The 20,640-nt window shown below is 39.2% G+C and overlaps 3 protein-coding genes across 28 annotated transcripts; 1 reads left to right on the top strand and 2 right to left on the bottom strand.

The window, feature by feature from the left end:
• Positions 1 to 14,233: 14,233 nt before the first annotated feature.
• LOC121968110 (transcription factor IBH1-like) lies at positions 14,234 to 14,759 on the bottom strand. Its single transcript, XM_042518611.1, has one exon. It carries the CDS (start codon positions 14,702 to 14,704, stop codon positions 14,426 to 14,428), a length of 279 nt encoding a protein of 92 aa, XP_042374545.1. The 5' UTR covers positions 14,705 to 14,759; the 3' UTR covers positions 14,234 to 14,425.
• A 909-nt stretch (positions 14,760 to 15,668) lies between these two features.
• Positions 15,669 to 16,699, bottom strand: LOC122054723 (tetraspanin-8-like). Its single transcript, XM_042616161.1, has 2 exons — positions 16,187 to 16,699; positions 15,669 to 16,025 (listed from the first exon to the last, which is right to left on the bottom strand). Exons 1-2 carry the CDS (start codon positions 16,697 to 16,699, stop codon positions 15,699 to 15,701), a joined length of 840 nt encoding a protein of 279 aa, XP_042472095.1. The 3' UTR covers positions 15,669 to 15,698.
• A 458-nt stretch (positions 16,700 to 17,157) lies between these two features.
• Positions 17,158 to 20,307, top strand: LOC122056055 (heat shock factor-binding protein-like). 26 transcript variants are annotated; one of them, XR_006133011.1, is made up of 6 exons: positions 17,172 to 17,216; positions 17,318 to 17,901; positions 18,234 to 18,413; positions 18,499 to 18,522; positions 18,612 to 19,490; positions 20,066 to 20,307. XR_006133011.1 is itself a non-coding variant. In XM_042617822.1 (5 exons), the coding sequence occupies exons 1-5, from the start codon at positions 17,187 to 17,189 to the stop codon at positions 20,154 to 20,156; spliced, it is 237 nt and encodes a 78-aa protein (XP_042473756.1). In that variant the 5' UTR covers positions 17,172 to 17,186; the 3' UTR covers positions 20,157 to 20,307. The 26 variants fall into 26 exon arrangements, 2 of the variants coding, with proteins under 2 accessions (XP_042473756.1, XP_042473755.1); XR_006133008.1 differs by having other exon boundaries at positions 18,622 to 19,490; XR_006133009.1 differs by having other exon boundaries at positions 18,234 to 18,287.
• Positions 20,308 to 20,640: the final 333 nt, after the last annotated feature.

The following is a 20,640-nucleotide window of genomic DNA, read 5'->3' on the forward strand; positions in this document are numbered from 1 at the left end:
GACATAAAGCTTTTGTTGATTTAGGTTCATATTTGGAAGTTTTGTGATATAAGATACCACCCCAACCAATCTCACAACCATCTGTTTCAATAATTAAATAATCTGAGTCAAGAGGTAAAGTTAACTTAGGGATAGTTTTAACCAGTTGTTTGATTTGCTGAACTAAAGCAATATCTTGTTAGTTAAAATGTTTTTGTTCTGTCAAAGATGTCTTATTGTATAATGGTCCACTAATTTTTCCTATATCTTTTAGATAGGGTCTTGCATAATTTAGAAGACCTAGAAAAACTCTTAAAGTCTTAGTATCTTCCATTTTGTCTGGAAAGGCCAGAATCTTAGCTGAAATATGAGATTGTAAAGTGATTTGTCCTTGGCCTATTTCAGCCCCTAAGAATTCAACATGTGTAACAGCTAGTTTCATTTTCTTTCGTGAAATAATCAAACCATGTTTTTCAAATAGATTGAAGATTATGTGTAAATGAGAATAGTGTTCTTGTTTAGTTTTGGAAAAAACTAAGATATTGTCTATATAGACACAGGTGAAGTGAGCAACATTTCTAAAAATATCATCCATTTTTCGTTGAAATATTTGAGGAGCTGTTTTAAGACAAAAAGGCATAACAAGCCACTCAAAGTGGCCTTCAGGACAGGAAAAAGCTGTCCATTCTATTGAGTCTAGGTGCATCCGTACCTGCCAGAAACCTGATTTCATATCGAACTTTGAGTACCATTTAGAATGTTGTATTTTATTCAGAAGTTGGTCTTTATCTGGTATTTTGTAGTCATCTTCCTGGCAGTTATCATTTAGCATTTTGTAATTAAATATCATTCGTGATTAACCTCGTTTTTGTTCGGCTCCTTTATTTACTATAAAAGCTGGGCTTCTATGTCTAGAGGTAGATCGTTGAATGACTCATAAGTGTAGTAATTGTTGAATATGTGTTTTGCATTCTTCAGTTTCCCAGTTTGTGTATCTTAAGTCTTGGGCCTTAATAGTTAGGTCAGGATTAATGATTGCTAATTTACAATAAATTTTATCTCTTTCCCAGTATTTGGTTGGGTTGTCGCCAATAATCTCTAGTTTTTCTAGTCGAGATATAAGAGAGTCTATATCTGGCTGATGGGTGTTAATAGTTTAAAGCAATTGTTTAGGGAGAAGTAGATCATTAGGAATATCCCAGGAGGAAAGATTATTTAGAGGGCTTGTCCAGCCAAGTAAGTCTAGTTTTCCTGATATTCAAAAAAGGCAAGGTCACAGGATGACATCTGTTTACATGTCCCTTTTATAGTACACTGGCAAGTATTGTCCTTAGATTGGGTTCGCGTTTCTGTTAAAGCTGTTAAAGGCTTAACTACCGAGGGGTAGTCTGACACAATAGGTGCAACTATTGGATTAGAGAAGAATAGAGCATAATCTTTTGTAAGTAAAAAGGCCCTGTCTGGTGATATAAGAAAATTTAGTCCTAGGATAAGGTGGATATTCTGATGTAGTAACGATTTAACCCATAATTTGGAGAGAGTTTGGGGAGTACTATAGGTACCACAGTTATTATAAAATTTTATATGTATGTTTGTGACAAATTGGGTACTAGTAAGTTGTTGGCCATCAAATTATGTACTAATTAAAGGTTGTGATGAAGTTTTAATCAAATTTTTAGGTAAAATAGACAGAAGTGTAGCCTCATGTATAGTTGAATTAGTGGCTCCACTATCTAAGAAAGCTTGTAATGTAAATTCATGGCCATGTATATTTACTAAGCATTTTACCCTAACATCAAGAGTTTTATTTGTATTACAAATACTAGGGGTTTTTATAAAAACCATATATGTGTTTGGTGACTCTGTTATTTGTAAACTTTTACCTTTGTTAGATGGTAATGACTCCTGTGATATTAGTTCTTCTATTTGGTTTGTTATTATATCCATATGAGTTTCCAGTTGGTTTATTCTGGTTTCTAATGTTGATACTCTTGTTTCTAAAAGGATATTTCTAGTACTACTTTTAGTGGGTTGTGTTATTGGGATTAGAACATTAAAATAACTCTGAAGACACAAATTACAGGCTTGTTTCTTACAGGTTATACAAGTACCTCTTTTATCAATAGCTAGATAATAACTACACAAATAGCAGGATATATTATCTGTTCCTGTTTTTAATTTCCAATCATGTCTACAATTAGAGTCACCTAAGTTTGTATTTAGTTGTGTGAGCATTAAGTTGGTATCCATGAAAGGAAAGTCATTCCATAATTCTGGTTCTAAGTTTATTGAATTGTAATCAAAGTCTGTATAGTATGGGTGTTGTAGGAAGGATTTACTAAGCTATAGTCGGAAGAGGGGGGAATTTCTTCCATATCATCTACAGAAATAATAGAATAGATAGAAGATGTGTCTGAGACATCTGATTGAATTTATACTAAATCTAAATTTGTACAGGTAACTAATTTAGCTTCTCTAGTGTATAAGTTTTTCTTATTTGGGCAGGCAGACGACAAATGTCCTGGTTCATTACAAGCAAAACAAGTAATAGTATTAGCATATGTTTTCTTTGGTTTATATTTTCTGACATGTTTTTCTTTATTTAAATATGGTTTCTTTTCTCTGCTTTTCCTAACATAATATGTTTTTCTTGGCCTGACATTTTTAGTTTTAGCAGGTTGTGTAATTGCTTTAGTATTTCGATAATGCTTTTGTTTTTGTTTAGGTGCCATTGAACCATACTGTTGGGGGGTATATATTTGACTACAAAACTCATATTGCTGGTTTTTAAGTTGTTTTTGAATATGGATATAAGTACATTTTTCTTTTAATACAGAAATTATGTGTTGTATACGTATTCCTATATTGTCATATTGTGGTGCTACTTTCATGTCTGTCCAGGCCTTGTGTATTTCCTTTCTTAATTCCCCTGGAAGTTTATTAAATAGTCGTTCTCCTAATTCCGGGTTACTGTAATTTCCTGATACTGCTGTTAAGGCAAGAAAGTTATTGCAAAAAGGTTTAATCCAATTCCAATTAAAAAGTTGTAATTGTTCTAAATCTCTTATAGCCTCTTTTTGTCTAATATCTAATCTTGTATTAGCGTCTCTTGTTGTAAAAAGTCTGTGGATAGTATAACAAAAATTAAGTATATTATTACCTTGTGAAGCAATCCTAGCTATTTCTTCAGGGTGAGTAGTTTTATAAGATTCCCATGCCGCTCTAGCTACATCACCTAAATAATTTTCTCCTACTCTTATCATGGCTTCACCAGATTCTATATCTAATTCATGTTTTGCCTGGTAGTCTCTTTTGACAGAGACTATCCATTGTTCTAAATAAGTGTCATACATTTGTGGGTCGTTACATTCTTTGATATTAAGTAAGACTGAATTCTTTTCAAAGTATGTAATTTCTGGTGGTCTTCTTTTCCCTATAGTTCTTAACAAAGGATTATTGTTGGTATAAGGGTGAATTTGTGTTCTTGGAGGATGCCCTTCTCCATAATCCATAGTTCTCATAGAACTTTCTGGGTATCGTACCTGCAAAGGTTGTGGTGTATTGGTAGCACTAGATTCTGCAGGATTCATTAAAGCAACATTGGAAAAGTTGTCTTTTTTTTTAGCTATAATATTATGGTCCTCATCAAAATATAACATCCAATCTTCGTCTAGCTTATGATGCAGTTGTTAGGACCAAAAGTAGCTAGAGGGGGGGTGAATAGCTCGTCGCGCTTCGTGGTGTTCGGCGTTGTTTGTTTCTTCGAAGATGTGCAGCGGAAAATACAGAAACAAATCACACAACGCTAACACGGTTGGTTTACTTGGTATCCACCTCACAAGAGGTGACTAATCCAAGGATCCACACCAACACACACACCCTCCACTAAGTAAAACTCTCCTTTATGGTAACTACCAAGGGCGGAGAAGCCCTACAAGACTCAACACAAGAAGAGAGGGAAAGGATACAAGAAATACAAACTTACAAGCTTACAATGAGTACAAACTCTAACCCTAGCTTCTCTTCTTGGATTTGATCCGCCTCTTGACTTGGAAACCTTCCAAGATCCTTCAAGAACTGGCGATCTGAGCTTTGTGAGTGTTGTGGAGAAGCTGGCGAGAGATCTGAGATGAATCTGCGAAGAGATACCGAAGGAATCGTGCGCCCGCGGCCTTTATCGACGCCAACGGTCGGATCCCGATCGATTCGATTATTCCCAATCGATCGGGGAGGCCTTGGATCGATCCACGGATCGATCCAGAGCGCCTCTGTGCTCTGGAAAAACGCCTGGATCGATCCACGGATCGATCCAGCGCTTATCGCGCGAAGCAGCAGCGTCCCAATCGATTCACTGATCGATTGAGACATCTGGATCGATCCACTGATCGATCCAGAGGCTTTCTGTTCGCTGAGAAAGGTCTGGATCGATCCACTGATCGATCCAGCACTTGGTATTTGCCCAAAACTAAATCCCAAACCTCCCAAACCAATATCCGGTCAACCTTAACCTGTTGGTTCGTCATGCCTAGCATCTAGTCATTCCCTTGACCTGCTAGGACTCCTCACCAAGTGTCCGGTCAATCCCTTTGACCCACTTGAACTTTTATCTTCGTGCCAAGTATCTTGTCACTCCCTTGACCTACTTGGACTTCCACCAGATGTCTGGTCAATCCCTTTGACCCATCTGAATTTCCTCGTGCCAAGTATCCAGTCAATCCTTTGACTTACTTGGACTTCCCAACACCAGACATCCGATCATCCTTGATCCATCTGGATTTTCCCTTGCCTGGCTTCACTCACCAGGACTTTCACCTGGCTTCACTCACCAGGGTTTTCCTTCTGCCTGGCTTCACTCACCAAGACTTTCATTCTGCCTGGCTTCACTCACCAGGACTTTCACAGTCAAGTATCCAGTCAACCTTGACCTACTTGACTCTTCTGCAATCAATATCTTATTGTCAAACATCGAAATCCAAACCAAGACTCAAGCTTGGTCAACCAGGTCAACCTTGACCTAAGGGATATTGCACCAACAATCTCCCCCTTTTTGATGTTTGACAATACCTTTAAGTTTGGACCATTCTGAGTTAAGCTAATCCAATAGCCTTAACTCCATTCATGCCAAAGTATGAATATTGGTTCCCTTCATTCTCCCCCCATGACATCCCCCATAGGTAATGAAGGTCTAACTTAAACCACACATTCTCCCCCTATTGGCACACATCAACCCATCCTTGAGCACACCTCAACCCGTGCCTCAATCTTGGGCACTCTTCAACAAATGCCCCATTGTTGAAAACTCTCCCCCTGAAGAGTTACTCATCGTTGTTCACAACTTCACTCGTTGTGACCAACATGATAATGAAGAGCACATTCCCTTCATTTTCAAATAATGCTTGCTCTGGAGCACTGACATGGTCTAATGACCCAAATGAAGGTCCCATACCCTTCATTTATCCTTAACTCTTCCTCAATGTAGACAAATACTCAACCTTGAGCATTTTCTAACCACTTGAGTTCCCTCTTGAAATAATGAGGATATCCACTCCCCATTTCAAGTTCAACAACTCACACATGAGCATTTTCTTTAAAGAAGGTTAACCACCTTCCAAGGTTCATGAAAAATAATTTTTCATGTCTTTAAAGAGTCCCTCCCCCTAAAGACATGGTGGTAACTTCTGTCATTGCACCAACAATGACTTGGAATCCCTAAACCATTAGGAAACCCAAATTTAGAAGTTTTGAGGTTCAAATACTCAAAATTTGAAACAAACCTCAACCTAAACTTCAATGAAGCCTTCCTTAACCAGTCCATCCTTGTTTTCACATAAAACCACCCTTTGTATGTATACAAATGTATTTTAGGGGTTTGGAATGGTTACCTAGACTTAAAGAGGTTCAAAGATGCTGAAATCAGGCCTTCCCAGCCAAAATCAGCAACTTGGATCGATTGGAGTTGGGTTCCAATCGATTGAACCTTTCTGAATCGATCCACTGATCGATTCAGACTACCTGGATCGATCGGCTGATCGATCCAGCGAGCTTCTGCTCGCGGGAGACTTGCCTTCTGAATCGATCCACGGATCGATTCAGGCACTCCAATCGATCCATGGATCGATCGGAGCTCTGATAGTTGCTGAAATTCCATTTCAGTCAACTTCAAAAACCCCTAGAAAATTCTACAAAAATCCAAAAATCATGAAATTTCGTGTAGACATTATTTAGGGCATACTTAATCATGGAAAAATAGTTTTCTATGAGAATACATCATATTTTTCAAAGATTGACACAAACTTGAAAACTTACTAAAACTTTAGCGTTTTCTTCAAGTTTGTGTCTAACTATTCAATGGTGATTACTATCAAAAGATAGCCTTCACCATGGTTTTCCAAAAGCATTTTTAAAAACATTTTCAAAACCAATATCCCATCATGTTCCTTGGGCATAATGCACATGACTTGTACATTAGCTTTCCCAATGATGGGAAAACACATAACTATGTGTTTTGATGAACCTAAAAACTCAAAAGAATGCACTAAATCAACATCTCGAGCTTTGTTCATCATCCTAACATCTCACTTGTATCTAATATGCACTAAAACACATACAAGTCACCTTATAGTCTTTGTGAGATGTAGATTTTGGTTTTGCCCTAAACTAGGGATCATGCATATCTATCTAGGCACTTTAGAGATATTAGATATCCACCTAGGATGTCACTTGTTAATAAGTGTTGTTAAATGTCATTTGTCCTTAATTACAAGGAATTAAACTAATGCATGATAATGTTATGGTATACATCAAAATAAAATAACTTTCAAAAGAAAGATTCCTATAACTACATGATGTATGAATGTCATGACATGGTATTTTTGGATTTTTCATAATAAAACATGAATGCAAAAATAGACATGATGTCATGGCATATGATGGGCAAACAATCATGGAAAGATTTAGCATAAATAAAATATACCTAGATTAACTATCTAAGTATCCTTAAAATCTTAGCTAAACTTACAATTTAAACCTAGATTGCCCTAAAGTGCTTCAAGAAAATGTCAAAGCCTAAATTGGCATTTCTAATTCCCTTAATTAATGTATGCCAATTGAAAATAAGCATATCCTCAAATGTTGGCATATTTCATTTTTTTTCACAAGAGTAGCACCTTTAAATTAAGGCTCGGATCGCCTTAAATTTTCTAAGAACATACCAAAATCCCAACTTGGTAGTTCTTATAAATTTCCCAATATGTGCCATTTAAGATTAAAATCAATTCTTCCACCATTAGGCACATTTTACTCTTTCAAGGAGTAAATAATAATTTCATTTCATTTTCAAAGGTTAACAAAACCTTGAAAATGCTCCTTGAGTGTCAATTTCCTCAAAGTTGGGTTAACTACCCTTCTAATCGGAGTTGACACTCTCTAACCCATTTATGGGGTAGAGGAAATGCTCCTAGGAACCCAACACCTATTGGTGCTCCTTGGATGCTCTAGGTACTCACTAGGGATAACTTCCCTAGTTACCTTCCTAGTGACCTTGTTGGGCTTCTTAGAAGCCTTGGTCACATTTTCTAGGTCAGCTCTAGGGATAGCCTCCCTTGTGACCTTGTTAGTGACTTTCTTAGACTTCTTAGAAGTCTTAGTCACTTTGGTTGCAAAGATACTTCTAGGGATATCTTCCCTTGTATCTTTGACTTGACCTCTAGACTTAGGGTTTGTTCCATAGCTATATGGAACCCTATGATAACTAGGCACATCCCTTTTAGCTTTGGGTTTGTATCTCAAACCTCTATGGCCATTGGATGGCTTTTGTGCTCCTAGACCTAGGCTATGCTCGTTTTGTCCTTTTAGGATATTTTCCATTCGTTTTAGGGTCTTTTCTAATTTGTCAAGTCTTGACCTCAAGACTTGATTTTCCATCACTAAGTCCTTAGTTTTTGTTTTTCCATTTGATCCATGAGCATTTTTGTTTCTAGGCTTGTAACTAGAATCCTTAGAGTTCTTGCCTAGACTTTTACCCACATTCCTAGCCCTAGGTGTAGTGGTTTTAGCATGAAAAGCTATATATTTTTCCTTAACGCTATCATGCTTCCTATTTTCATGGTAAATAGCATTAAAATGATATAAGTTAGAACTATCATGCTTTTTACCATAATTTAAAGGGGTAGGCTCAATAAAAGTTACCTTTCTTTTTACCTTGGAGGCTCTCCCTTGAATTGAGCTTCCTCCATGAGCCTTAACCACCTTCTTCCCCTTAGGGCATTGACTTCGGTAATGCCCCTTTTGGTTGCACAAGAAGCACACAATGTGCTCCTTGCTCTTCTTTGTTCCGGGGATGGTCTCCTTGAGCTTCTCCTTGCCTTTTTGTACCATTTGGCCCTTTTTCTTGGCCAATTTGGGGCACTTGCTCTTGTAGTGCCCATGTTCCCTACATTCAAAGCATATAATATGATTTTTATTATTAATTGAAATATTTATACCTTTGCTTGTAGGTGTGGTTCCTTTGGATCCGGAGGTGGAAGCTTCCTCTTGATCGGACCTTGATTTCCCTCCATTTGATTTTTCTTGACTTGTGGAGGTAGAATCTTCTTCCTCCTCTTCGTCTCTTGACCCGGATGTAGAGGCTTCTCCTTCTTCTTGATCCGGCGTCACCAAAGATCGCCCCCCCTCAATCCTAGAGGTGGATGCTTCATCATCTTGAATATGAAACAAGGAGTATGCTCCCTCCTTGTTCCCTTCGATGCATTCCCTTGAGGATGAAGCTTCTTCTTGGACTTCTTCTTCGGAGGTTGAGCATCTCTCAACCTTGGAGTCCTCATCTTGGTCTTGCTCCAAAGAGTCACCCTCTCTGGATACTTCTTGCTCTTGTACAGTGGAGGGGATCTCTTCATGAAGCTTGGCCAATTTGCTCCATAATTCCTTTGCATCTTCAAATTCTCCAATTTTGCAAAGGATGGTGCTCGGCAATAAATTGACCAAAAGCTTGGTCACTTTGTCATTTGCCTCGCACCTTTGGACTTGCTCCGAGCTCCATTTGCTTTTCTTGAGAGGCTTGCCCCTGGAGTTTGTTGGAGCTTTGAAGCCTTCCATTAGAGCAAACCATTGCTCTATCTCCATCATAAGAAAATTTTCGATTCTTGATCTCCAAGAATCGAAGCTTGCCGATGTGTATGGTGGAGCCACCCTTGTGTCAAATCCAAGCCCATCTTGGAATTGCATCTTGAAGTTGAGCTTCTTGAATTCTTTGACTTTTAATGAATTTGCTCCAACTTCTTTACCCTCTAGCTTTCCTTGTTATGCTTGACCCTTCCGGCGATGATTCCGGTGAAGAGCAGCCTCGCTCTGATACCACTTGTTAGGACCAAAAGTAGCTAGAGGGGGGGGTGAATAACTCGTCGCGCTTCGTGGTGTTCGGCGTTGTTTGTTTCTTCGAAGATGTGCAGCGGAAAATACAGAAACAAATCACACAACGCTAACACAGTTGGTTTACTTGGTATCCACCTCACAAGAGGTGACTAATCCAAGGATCCACACCAACACACACACCCTCTACTAAGTAAAACTCTCCTTTATGGTAACTACCAAGGGCGGAGAAGCCCTACAAGACTCAACACAAGAAGAGAGGGAAAGGATACAAGAAATACAAGCTTACAATGAGTACAAACCCTAACCCTAACTTCTCTTCTTGGCTTTGATCCGCCTCTTGACTTGGAAACCTTCCAAGATCCTTCAAGAACTGGCGATCTGAGCTTTGTGAGTGCTGTGGAGAAGCTGGCGAGAGATCTGAGATGAATCTGCGAAGAGATACCGAAGGAATCGTGCGCCTGCGGCCTTTATCGACGCCAACGGTCGGATCCCGATCGATTCGATTATTCCCAATCGATCAGGGAGGCTTTGGATCAATCCACGGATCGATCCAGAGCGCCTCTGTGCTCTGGAAAAACGCCTGGATCGATCCACGGATCGATCCAGCGCTTATCGCGTGAAGCAGCAGCGTCCCAATCGATTCACTGATCGATTGAGACATCTGGATCGATCCACTGATCGATCCAGAGGCTTTCTGTTCGCTGAGAAAGGTCTGGATCGATCCACTGATCGATCCAGATCTTGGATCGATCCACTGATCGATCCAGCACTTGGTATTTGCTCAAAACCAAATCCCAAACCTCCCAAACCAACATTCGGTCAACCTTAACCTGTTGGTTCGTCATGCCTAGCATCTAGTCATTCCCTTGACCTGCTAGGACTCCTCACCAAGTGTCCGGTCAATCCCTTTGACCCACTTGGACTTTTATCTTCGTGCCAAGTATCTGGTGACTCCCTTGACCTACTTGGACTTCCACCAGATGTCTGGTCAATCCCTTTGACCCATCTGAATTTCCTCGTGCCAAGTATCCAGTCAATCCTTTGACTTACTTGGACTTCCCAACACCAGATGTCCGATCATCCTTGATCCATCTGGATTTTCCCTTGCCTGGCTTCACTCACCAGGACTTTCACCTGGCTTCACTCACCAGGGTTTTCCTTCTGCCTGGCTTCACTCACCAGGACTTTCATTCTGCCTGACTTCACTCACCAGGACTTTCATTCTGCCTGGCTTCACTCACCAGGACTTTCACAGTCAAGTATCCAGTCAAACTTGACCTACTTGACTCTTCTGCAATAAATATCTTATTGTCAAACATCAAAATCCAAACCAAGACTCAAGCTTGGTCAACCAGGTCAACCTTGACCTAAGGGATATTGCACCAACAGCAGTATGTCAAAAGTTTCTAATTCTATAAGATCTTCTTGTGTAAAATAATTAGCTATTTCAAATAGAAGGTAGACGTATTCATTTAAATCATCATAAAATAGGAAGTTATCTTTTTCTTTTTGTGAGTGTGTATTAATTTCTATGTTCATTAGATTTAAAGTAGGTTGGTTATTTTCCTGACTGTCTTCTTAGGAAGTTGAGGTTTTATAATTATGAAATTTTACTATTGATTTACCATGTCTATCTTTATAGATTATGGATTCTCTTGGTTGTAGTGTTTGTGGGGTAATATTTAGATCTAAGTTAAGATTCCAGTCTAATCCAGCAAGTAAGTCAGATGAAAAGTCTTTGGGTTTTATGAAATAAATTCCCCTTGTCGTGAGAGTTTCTATTATATTATTAATTTGTACTTTAAAACTGTTATTTATGCTAGTCATTGTTTTTCCTAGAAAGATTATGTCTATTTGAATATTATGTTTATGAAAATCACCATATCCCCTGGCTTGAACAGAAATTTTAATATGGTCAATAAACTCTGGAATGGTCATATTAAAATTAGGACAAAAATACGTAATTCCTAAATTACTATTTATATCTACTTCTATAAGTCCAATAACCGCTTTGTCATTGTCAGAGAACATTGAGTCATATAGTACTAAGAAAACTTTAGCTCCTATGCTTTTTCGAGTAAGTCCTCTGAGGCCAAACACAATAAGTCCTAGGTGAATATAATTATGTTTTCTTTGTAAGAGTAGTCTAGTAGATTCTTCATTCATAAGGTTAAATCTTTCGTCTCCCCCATCTGGTAGGTGTAATGGTTGGGTTCTATGATGTCTATAAAGTGAAGTGGAGAAAGATAACAACCCCTAATGATATAATCGTTTTGGATTTAGTGTATTTAATTATTCATTAGAGAAGATATCTAAGTTTTGGTCAATATTTATAAGTTCTTCTAATTGATAGGTAGCCTGGGTACTTGTAGATTTTCTGGATATCATGGAGAGATTCGTTTGATGTCTTAGTGTATGTGAGGTGCCAGAAAAACTTTCAACTTGTGTTTTTGTTTGTAGAGCCATTAGAAGGTGAATCTTGTATTTTTAAGAATTTATATGTAGTAGGTGGGTGTTTAGTAATAGTTTTTCCTAGGGAAATTTTACTAAGATCTTTATTTATATTTTCTAATGTTTGCTTTAAATCCTGTGTATGAGTGTTTTTATGTATGTGATTTTCCAAAGTAAGAATTTGATTTTCTAAGACTGTAAGTCTGTAATGCAAAGAAGTAAGTAAGGCTAGGATCGTGTTATTCTGTTGTACTAGAATTTGGTCTCCTTGGCTTACTAAAGCAGAATTGCTATAGCCTATGTCTTTGGATTTAGCAAATTGTTGGAGATAGTCTAAAGCTTCCTCGTAATGAGAATTAGAAAATTGGAGCTTGTTTCATAAACTGGTCCGAAGAGAATCTTAAGGCTCTGATACTAATTTTTTTTTTTTCAGTACAGATAGTAAACAGTAGCAAAAGTAAACAGACAGTAGATATATATATATATATATATTTATATAATTTCATGAAGTATTGGAGTCGAATATGGGTAGAATTCTTCTCGACTCGTCTCCATTATCTGAATACTTATACCTGATTATCTTATTATTTAATTAGGTCAAAAAAATAAATATCTCTCTATCCTTCACTATTCATATCGAACATCGAAAAAAAGAAAAATACTATAGTGTCGGAACTAAGGTACCATGGCAGGATATTTAAGTTGTCACCCAAAATCCAGATACCTGTAGTTCGATCCCAGTTATGACGCATTTATAAAAAAAAATCTTCTAAATAGAGGGCACAATTAAAGGATGTCGTGCTTCCTGATTTACTTTGGTGGCTGATGATAAATTCCCATAGAGTCAAATCTGCCATGCTAAGAATAATCAATGAAGTTAATTAAGTTCTATCCAAATCGGATATCGAATCCTCTCGGAGAGAATTGTTCTCATGTCAAGTCAAAATTTAATTATATTCAAATGCTTTCTTTAAAAAGAATCTGATCCGGCTATGGGAAGGGGCTCTCCGCCCGAGGAGGGTCAATGACACATGGAAGGTCAAAAGGTCAATGTGGTCAACGCTAAAGGAGCTCGCCCCAACGGGTCATTCACTTCCTCGATCAGACAGAGGGAGTACCTGACACACTACTACAGCTTGGATTAATCCCGAGCTTCTGAAGCTCATGGGCTCAGGCATGTAGGGAGGATATTTGCCGAGCGGACGTCTCCCTGGTTATGCAGCTGGGGCATACGGGCGACCCAGTGTGCATCAGGGCCGAGCGGACATCGCGCTCGGCCCCGCCAGGCTACCAGCTAGGATAGCAGGCGGCTCCCCCGCCCGACCCGGAAAGGGCCAAGGGGAGCAGTTGGCGATATTTTCTTGGGGAGCAGCGTCGCCAACAGGCGACAGGGTCGGTAGCAGAGTCAGACATAGAATCGTACGATGCTTATACTATTGAGGTATGATGTCAGACACGCTTTTCTAACATATTCATTCTAGATATGCTTCGAGGGGCGTGCATGTCTCGGGGAGCATGCACGCGCCTCTGGAGAGTCCTATATAAGGACCCACAAGTTTCGACGGAGGTATGCTTACATCTCTACTGTAGCTACAGTCCTTGCTTCTGCTCTACTTCTTTCTTTCTGCGGGAGATTTGATTTGAACGTTGGAGGGTCATCGTCGGGGAACCCCTCCTCTGCTCGGCACTGTGCTTGCAGGTCCACGACGCCACGAGATCTACATTTTTGGAGTTTTCAACCCGTCAACAGGAGCGTCACGTCCCCAACGTCTATCGACTCAGCACTCGAACAGGATCAGAATCTATTAATTTCAGCAGATTTTGTCTCAGGTTAATCAAATTACCAATTTTAATGACATTATTCATTTTCATTTGCTTGTTAGAATTTTTTGTCAAGTGATTAAGTAATGTACAAAGGCTCATTAAATTTGATCAACTACAATTCTAATTGTGTGTTAATTATGATTAGATATTCTAGAGATAAAACTTGGAACCCTATATAATTAGTTGATGTAACTACTATGTTAATTAACCACCTTCCAATTAATAATATCATTACATAAATTTAAACTCCTAATTATATATAAAGAGATAGATAGATAGATATAGATAATGCAAACAAAATTATAATATAAATCTAAATAATTTGATTTTAAGTGCTACCAACCATAATAATTTATTAAAATTTACAATTGACTACTAATATGATGGTATATTTTATAAAATTATTCAAGGATATAAATGAGGTATATTTATAAAATCAATTTGAATAAAAAATTAACATACGGAAGAGTTTTACATATCCCTTCAGTTTAAAATTAATCTGTAAACCAAGAAGAAGGTTTAATATATCTATCTACATAATTACAAGTGGTGAGCATTTTATGTTTGTGCATAAAAATATAGCAATATCATTCTTCTTCATTGCTTGCTTAATTGAGAGATTATAAAACTAGCAGTATCACACAAAAATACAAATATATGATAATAATATGTAAATAAACTGAAAAATAATATATTTCTTACAATTTTTAAAAATTACAGGAAGGGGTCTTATATTTTAATTAAGCAGCAGTAGTTAAGCAGCAGTAGTTAATAATTCAAGGGCTGATTGATTATGTATTAACTAAGCAGCCGGCGCAGTGCCTAGGTTGTCGGAAAGAATCCTCAAGACTTGCACTTGCAGCCTCAGCCGCCGGATATAGTCCGCCGTGCGCAGGAGGAGCTGCGCCGCCGTCAGATCCCGGCCTCCCGGCACCAGCCTCTGCAGCTCCTTCACCCTCCTGCTCACCCTCGCCGGCGCCGCTTTAACTCCTCTGCCTCCGCAGCAGCTCTTCGCGGTTTGGTTCCGCCGTCCCCTCGCCGCCTCCTGCTGCCACCGGTGATCCCTTCGCGGCGAGTTCATCGCGGACTAGTGATCGGCAGTGGAGAAATTCGAAGAGGAGGAGGAAGAAGAGGAGGTTGTTGAGTCGGCAAGGAGGAGATGAGTTTCTTATATAAGCAAGAGCCAGGGGCGAAGTAAATTTCCAATTCGCTCCCCATATTCTCAAAAATTAAATTTACACCCGCAAAACTTGGCCGATTGCCCTCCTAAAACCGAAGAGATTCAACACAATTGACATTTCCGAAAGATCGTGGGCCGAACCGAAGCGTCCGCCGAAGGCCGATCCATTCATGGGGAGCATCTGTCGCGTTGCGGCTGTGGGGGCCACGGCATGGACTCCACGTCATGTCATGTGCACGTGTCTGACAGCGTTGTCGCACGTGTAGGACAGCGTGTGTGAATATATACTTGTTTATGGACACACACGAGGGTTTATTTAATCTAACTTAAATGATTCAGAGTAAATATCAATTGAACCTGAATGCGAAATCTGACCTAATTGGGATGGTATAGAAGAGCAATTCACCAATGTAATATTAATTAATCTAATAAAAAAAAGTGACTTGATTTGAACACTCATATTAATGGGTCAAATGGAGGATAAGAGCCGTATAGTTGGAAAATTTAGATTTAATAGTGGATGATGGCCCTCCATGCATTCTAAGTAAGGACATATATTAATTAATCTATGTATTTATATATATAAAGTGTGCATGTGCTCGCATGTGCTACGGCCATTCCTCAACAGCTAAGCAAGAAAGGAGCAAGTCAATGATTAATAGCTAGGGTCGCGATTCAGATCGAGTCGTATCATTTTGACTCATGATAGATTTAGTTTTGACTCTAAAATAACCATTTAATTAGTAATTAAATATTATAAATTGTTATATGGGTCGATTTGAGCTTACGCTCATTAATTATATTTCTAAATGAATAACAAAAACATAATAATTAATTAATTAATTGATCACCCACTTCAACTATATGAGATTCAAAGGCAATGAATCAAAGGTAATTAGGGTTGGTTGTCTACACTCTTAATGCACAGAGAACGTTGTCGCATAGCCTCATCGTTCCTCAGCGCACAACAAGTGACCGCATAAACGAGTATGAGGAAGCAAAGCAGTGCGATATTGGCGACGGTGAGCTTCCTCCATCCGCCCTTGAGCGTTATGATAACTCCAGTCTTGCACGAGTCGCACGCGTAGCAAAGCTTGTCCTCGTCGTTGCTCCACGCCGAGCAATCAGGCGGCGACGAAGCAGCGTCGAAGCTCGGGCTTACCCACGTTGTCGTGTTCACGTACATGAACTTGCAGTACCTCGGCGGCTTGCAACAACCGGACTAAAAAATATATAAAAAAATAAAAATATTTAAAGTTGTGGTGGTGTTTTGGAAGATTGATAAAGGGTGAGTGAGGGTGATGTGGATGTTAATCATATATTAGCGGAGCAAAATGACATTATCTCAAATTTCGCGGAGGGATTGGTAAATGTGGATCGGACCTGAATCGGCGACAGCTTCTCGTAGAAGTCGACGTCCGTCGGGCTGGCCGTGACGCCGGCGGCGCGAAGGCACACGCCGCTCTCCTTCAGGCACGACTCGATCACGATCCAGTTCTTCCACTCGCGCACTATCTTCGCCAGCCAGTGCGGGAAGTCCGTCAGGCGGTGCTCCTTAAGGTGCCCCGGCGGCTGTAGCTTCCGGCCCACGGCGCCCCTGTGCGTCACCACCAGCAACGCCACCGTGAGCGCCACTGCCGCCACGATCACCACGAAGAGCAGCGCGAGGTACGCCCACAGGAACGCCCGCCGCCGGAAGCAGGCGCCGACGAGGCCCAGCGCCGAGGCCACGAGCGTCGCCGCACCCAGAGCCAGCGCAAGCGGGAACAGGACCCGCTCGCACTCCGTCGTGGAGCCGCGCAGGCGGAGCCACAGCGCCACCCCGATCGCCGCCAGCGACGCCAGCAGCGTCAGGAGGTTGAGGGCGCCCACCACGCCGTTGCTGATCCTTGTCATTGCTGGAGTTGTCTCTGCCCTATCGTTTTGTCCATGGCTGGGGAGATGGCGATCGGCGGGGATTAAATGAATCGCTCGCCACAAATTCCATGAGAGGTGAGTTGGAATCGGAAGAGAAACGGAGGAAGAATGATTTGGAATCGGTTTTTCTTAGCCATGATCGGGTGAAAGATCGTCTCCTCTATAATTGGAAAAAAAAAAAAAAAAGAAGGTATTTTTCCTAATTTTATATAAAATATTTAATTTAATAAAACTTGTCTGGTAATTCGATAATAAATTATTAATATTTTTGCAAAGAAAATGCGATGAAAAATAGCTGAAAATGATCACAATTACTCAATATGTACAATGTAACGGGCAGATCTGTACAATATAACGCACATCGTAACGGACTTGACCGTTCCAGTCCTGAGTCATTTTATAACGACCGTTACAATGTTAAATATTCCTTTTTCTTCGAATCATCCAGAAACCGCAAGGCTTCGCGATGGCCGGCAGTAACACCGGAAGCGTCAAGGTCAGTGCCATTGATCTCGACTTACTGCTAGATCCCATCGTTTGTTCATTGTTCATCTCTCCGATGGTCGGTTGGATCACTTGCCTGCTTGATTGCCCTAGATCGCTGGAGGAATCGATCGGCTCCTTCCTTTGGATCTATCTTTTGATCTCGCATTGAGTTGGTAGTATGAATGTTCATAATCTCATTGTGGTTTTGATTTCCATCAAGTTTAGTTTGAAACATTGTTCAGGTGTCTGACATGGAGAAAGTGATCTGTCAGTGTATTGATTTTTGCGGTTTTCTTCCAGAAAAATCTTGGATTAAAAGGACGAACCAAGTTCGATACAGAACAAAGTCTTGTCAAAAGGGCTGGGTAATTGGAAAGCAAAACTGGCAAATTTCTACTGGATCTATAGATAAACTACTCTTGATTTCATGTTTAACCGAATTGATTATCATCAACTTGCTTGGATAATGGATAGTGCTCATATTTGAAGAATTTTGTCAGTGTTAAGTGTTGCATTTTGGTACCTGATAGCCATAGCATCATATATAGTGGCCTTAGTGAAGTATCATCACGAAGAATAGTTCAGAATCATGATTCACTGTTCATTTACTTGGTTATGTCGGCTGCTTTGCGTCACACAACAGCAAGGTCCAGATCGGCTTCAACGATATTACAGTCTTCTCATTGTCTAACACTGTAATCCATGACTTTTTATATTTGTTTTTCTCTACTCTAAATAACCTGATGATAATGATAATTTTGTCTGATTAATTAGTTCCATGATCAAAATTTTAATTATCAATCTCGATTTTCAGAGGCATGTTCATCGTAGATGGTTTGTAACATTACTAATATTTTCCTGCTTGATCTGACTTTTTAAAGTCGGTATTATATATCATTCACCTTTCTTAATGAATATCGTCATGAGTTGTCACTACTACTACTATGCGGGATGAAACACAGCCCCAATTTTTTAAATGATATCTTCTACATATCTTTGACTTAAACACGTTCTTTTTCATTTTCAGGCTGACCAAGAGTCAGAGTACCCAACACAAAGCACTGCTGACATGACTGCATTTGTGAGTCTATCAGTTTGTCTGTCTTGAAATTTCACAGGGATTGTCGTCTTGCCGACAAACATAGTCATACGTTCCAATGTTGATAATGCAGCAAGTCAATCTCTATTAAACCTTTCTATTGAAATGGTTGTTTGAATTTAACTTCTTGATATACTATTAGTATAATTTACATAAACAAGGTACTTCATTAACCCATTTCTTTTGGTTGCAGCTCCAAAACCTTCTAGTGCAGATGGTATGATATTTTTTCTTCATTCAGCAATAGTTTTGCTCACTTAACAGTTATTTTTGTTCTATTATATTTGATGCTTAAAACGTATATAGCCTTTTGCAGCAAAGTAGGTTCCAGGCAATGTCTGAGGGCATCCTCTTGAAGAATATCCTTTCTATACACGGGCAATAAGTATACTTTTAAGAAGCTCCTTTTTTGGCCTTTTGTAGAACTATTGAAGGCAAAAACACCATGAACATATAGTTTACACCAATACTCCCTTTATAATTTACATAGCTAAACAACAAACCTATTGAATCGATTTTCAATTGCAAATTGATATCTATACGTCCAGATGGACTAAAGGAGCTGTTAGTATTAACCCTAAGAGCCAATTATGAGATGATTAAGCTTATTGGGTTAATGAATACGAATTGACTTATTGGGTTAATGATTAATTCAATATACTAAAATCTAACCCATTAAAGATGATTAATGGAGATTAATTATGCATTGAAAAAGGAAGATCATTGAGTTAGATTCAAATGGATTCAACTATTAGATTGAGTTCAATTCAAATTAGACTCATGGAATTAGTTCGGATTGATGAGGATCAATGAGTTAGACTCATTGGGTGAACTCGAATTCATCAAGGGAGAGGAAAGGTTAATTTTGAATTAACCAAAAGACTTAATTAGATAATTAATGTCAATTAAGACAATTGATTGAATAAATACACAAGGGGGTTTTGATTCATTTGATGTATAACACTTGTGTTCTTCCACCTGTTTGTCTCCTTCTTCCTCTTTGGCCGAAACCTCCTTGTTTGGTTGCTAGCACAAACTTAGCTGGTTTTTCTTCTCCGAGTTTGTGAGTTCGTAAGACGGATGGAACATGTTTCTGTGGATACCAAAAGAGGCGCGAATACTTGATCACGCTGAGATTCAACGAGGACAAAGTTGCTGTCGGGAGTTCGTGTTTACACAACAAAGGTATAACTCTTATCACAACTAGTATACGGTTTTCTTGGCATGGATCTTCTGTAAGAATCTTGTATTTATTCCGCTGCGTTTGTATTGTTTTTGTGCTCAAGACCCTTACAGGAGCATCACCTGATGGAATTGAGACTTCTAAATTTAGTAGTACAATTTTCACCAGATTTCTGCTATATGTTGTTGGCATCCTGTGCTTTGTCTTTGATCTACTGCACCATCTGGTTTATAACTGATAGGTCTTCTTGTATACGATATAGGTTGACTCTGCCTCTCTATTTAATGACTAATCTACGAATTTCTAACTTGATAACATAAATTTGGAAAGAAGATTACAGAACTGATAGAAACAACTTTACCTATCTATACCTGACGGTATATTGTTCATGTATTATTTTATAAGGGCGGAGAAAGATTCTAATATAAATGTTGTAACAAGCTTCCTACTTAGAATATTTCGATTTTATGAATCAAAATTTTTTGTTTTACCTATACACGATACAAAATTTTTAGTTGATGTTTTTTTTACCACTACTTATTTTCATCTGCAATTGTGTTCCTCTCTTTAACATCAGTACACTAGATGAAATGGGAAGCAAGATTGACGAACTGGAGCAGAGCATCAATGATCTCAAAGCTGAGATTGGGGTGGAGGATTCAGCCTAACCTCGTGATACTGCATGAGGTAATCAGTCAAATCCCGAAGTGTTTAAAGAGTTGATTTTGTGATTAAATATGGCCCGTTGCGCCTGATATAGATTTTTTGAATCCTTTTACGGGTGTTTCTGAAAGAATAATATAATCATTTCTTTATCAATTAATTTAATTACATTATGGTTTTCTTACGACTATAATTCTAAGTTCCAGAAATTGGATTTTAAAATAAATAAATAAATAAAATAATAATGAAGAAAAAAAATCGTCATGTACTTCCTTTCCAAAGTCCACTCCCTCCAGTCCATCTCCCTCGTCCAAGTCGTAGATTCTCGGCAATAACGACGTTGGTGTTCCTGGCGGGGCCGCAGGGGAAGGTTCTGGCTGGGAGTGTGGTGGGGCTACTCACGGATGGCGGCTAGTACGGTGGTGTTCTCCGGTGTCACCTTCCATCGCCTGGCGGTGGAAGACAGCATCTCAGTGGAGGCCAAGCAAC

Source organism: Zingiber officinale, chromosome 3B, assembly GCF_018446385.1.
Source record: "Zingiber officinale cultivar Zhangliang chromosome 3B, Zo_v1.1, whole genome shotgun sequence".
NCBI lineage: Eukaryota > Viridiplantae > Streptophyta > Magnoliopsida > Zingiberales > Zingiberaceae > Zingiber > Zingiber officinale.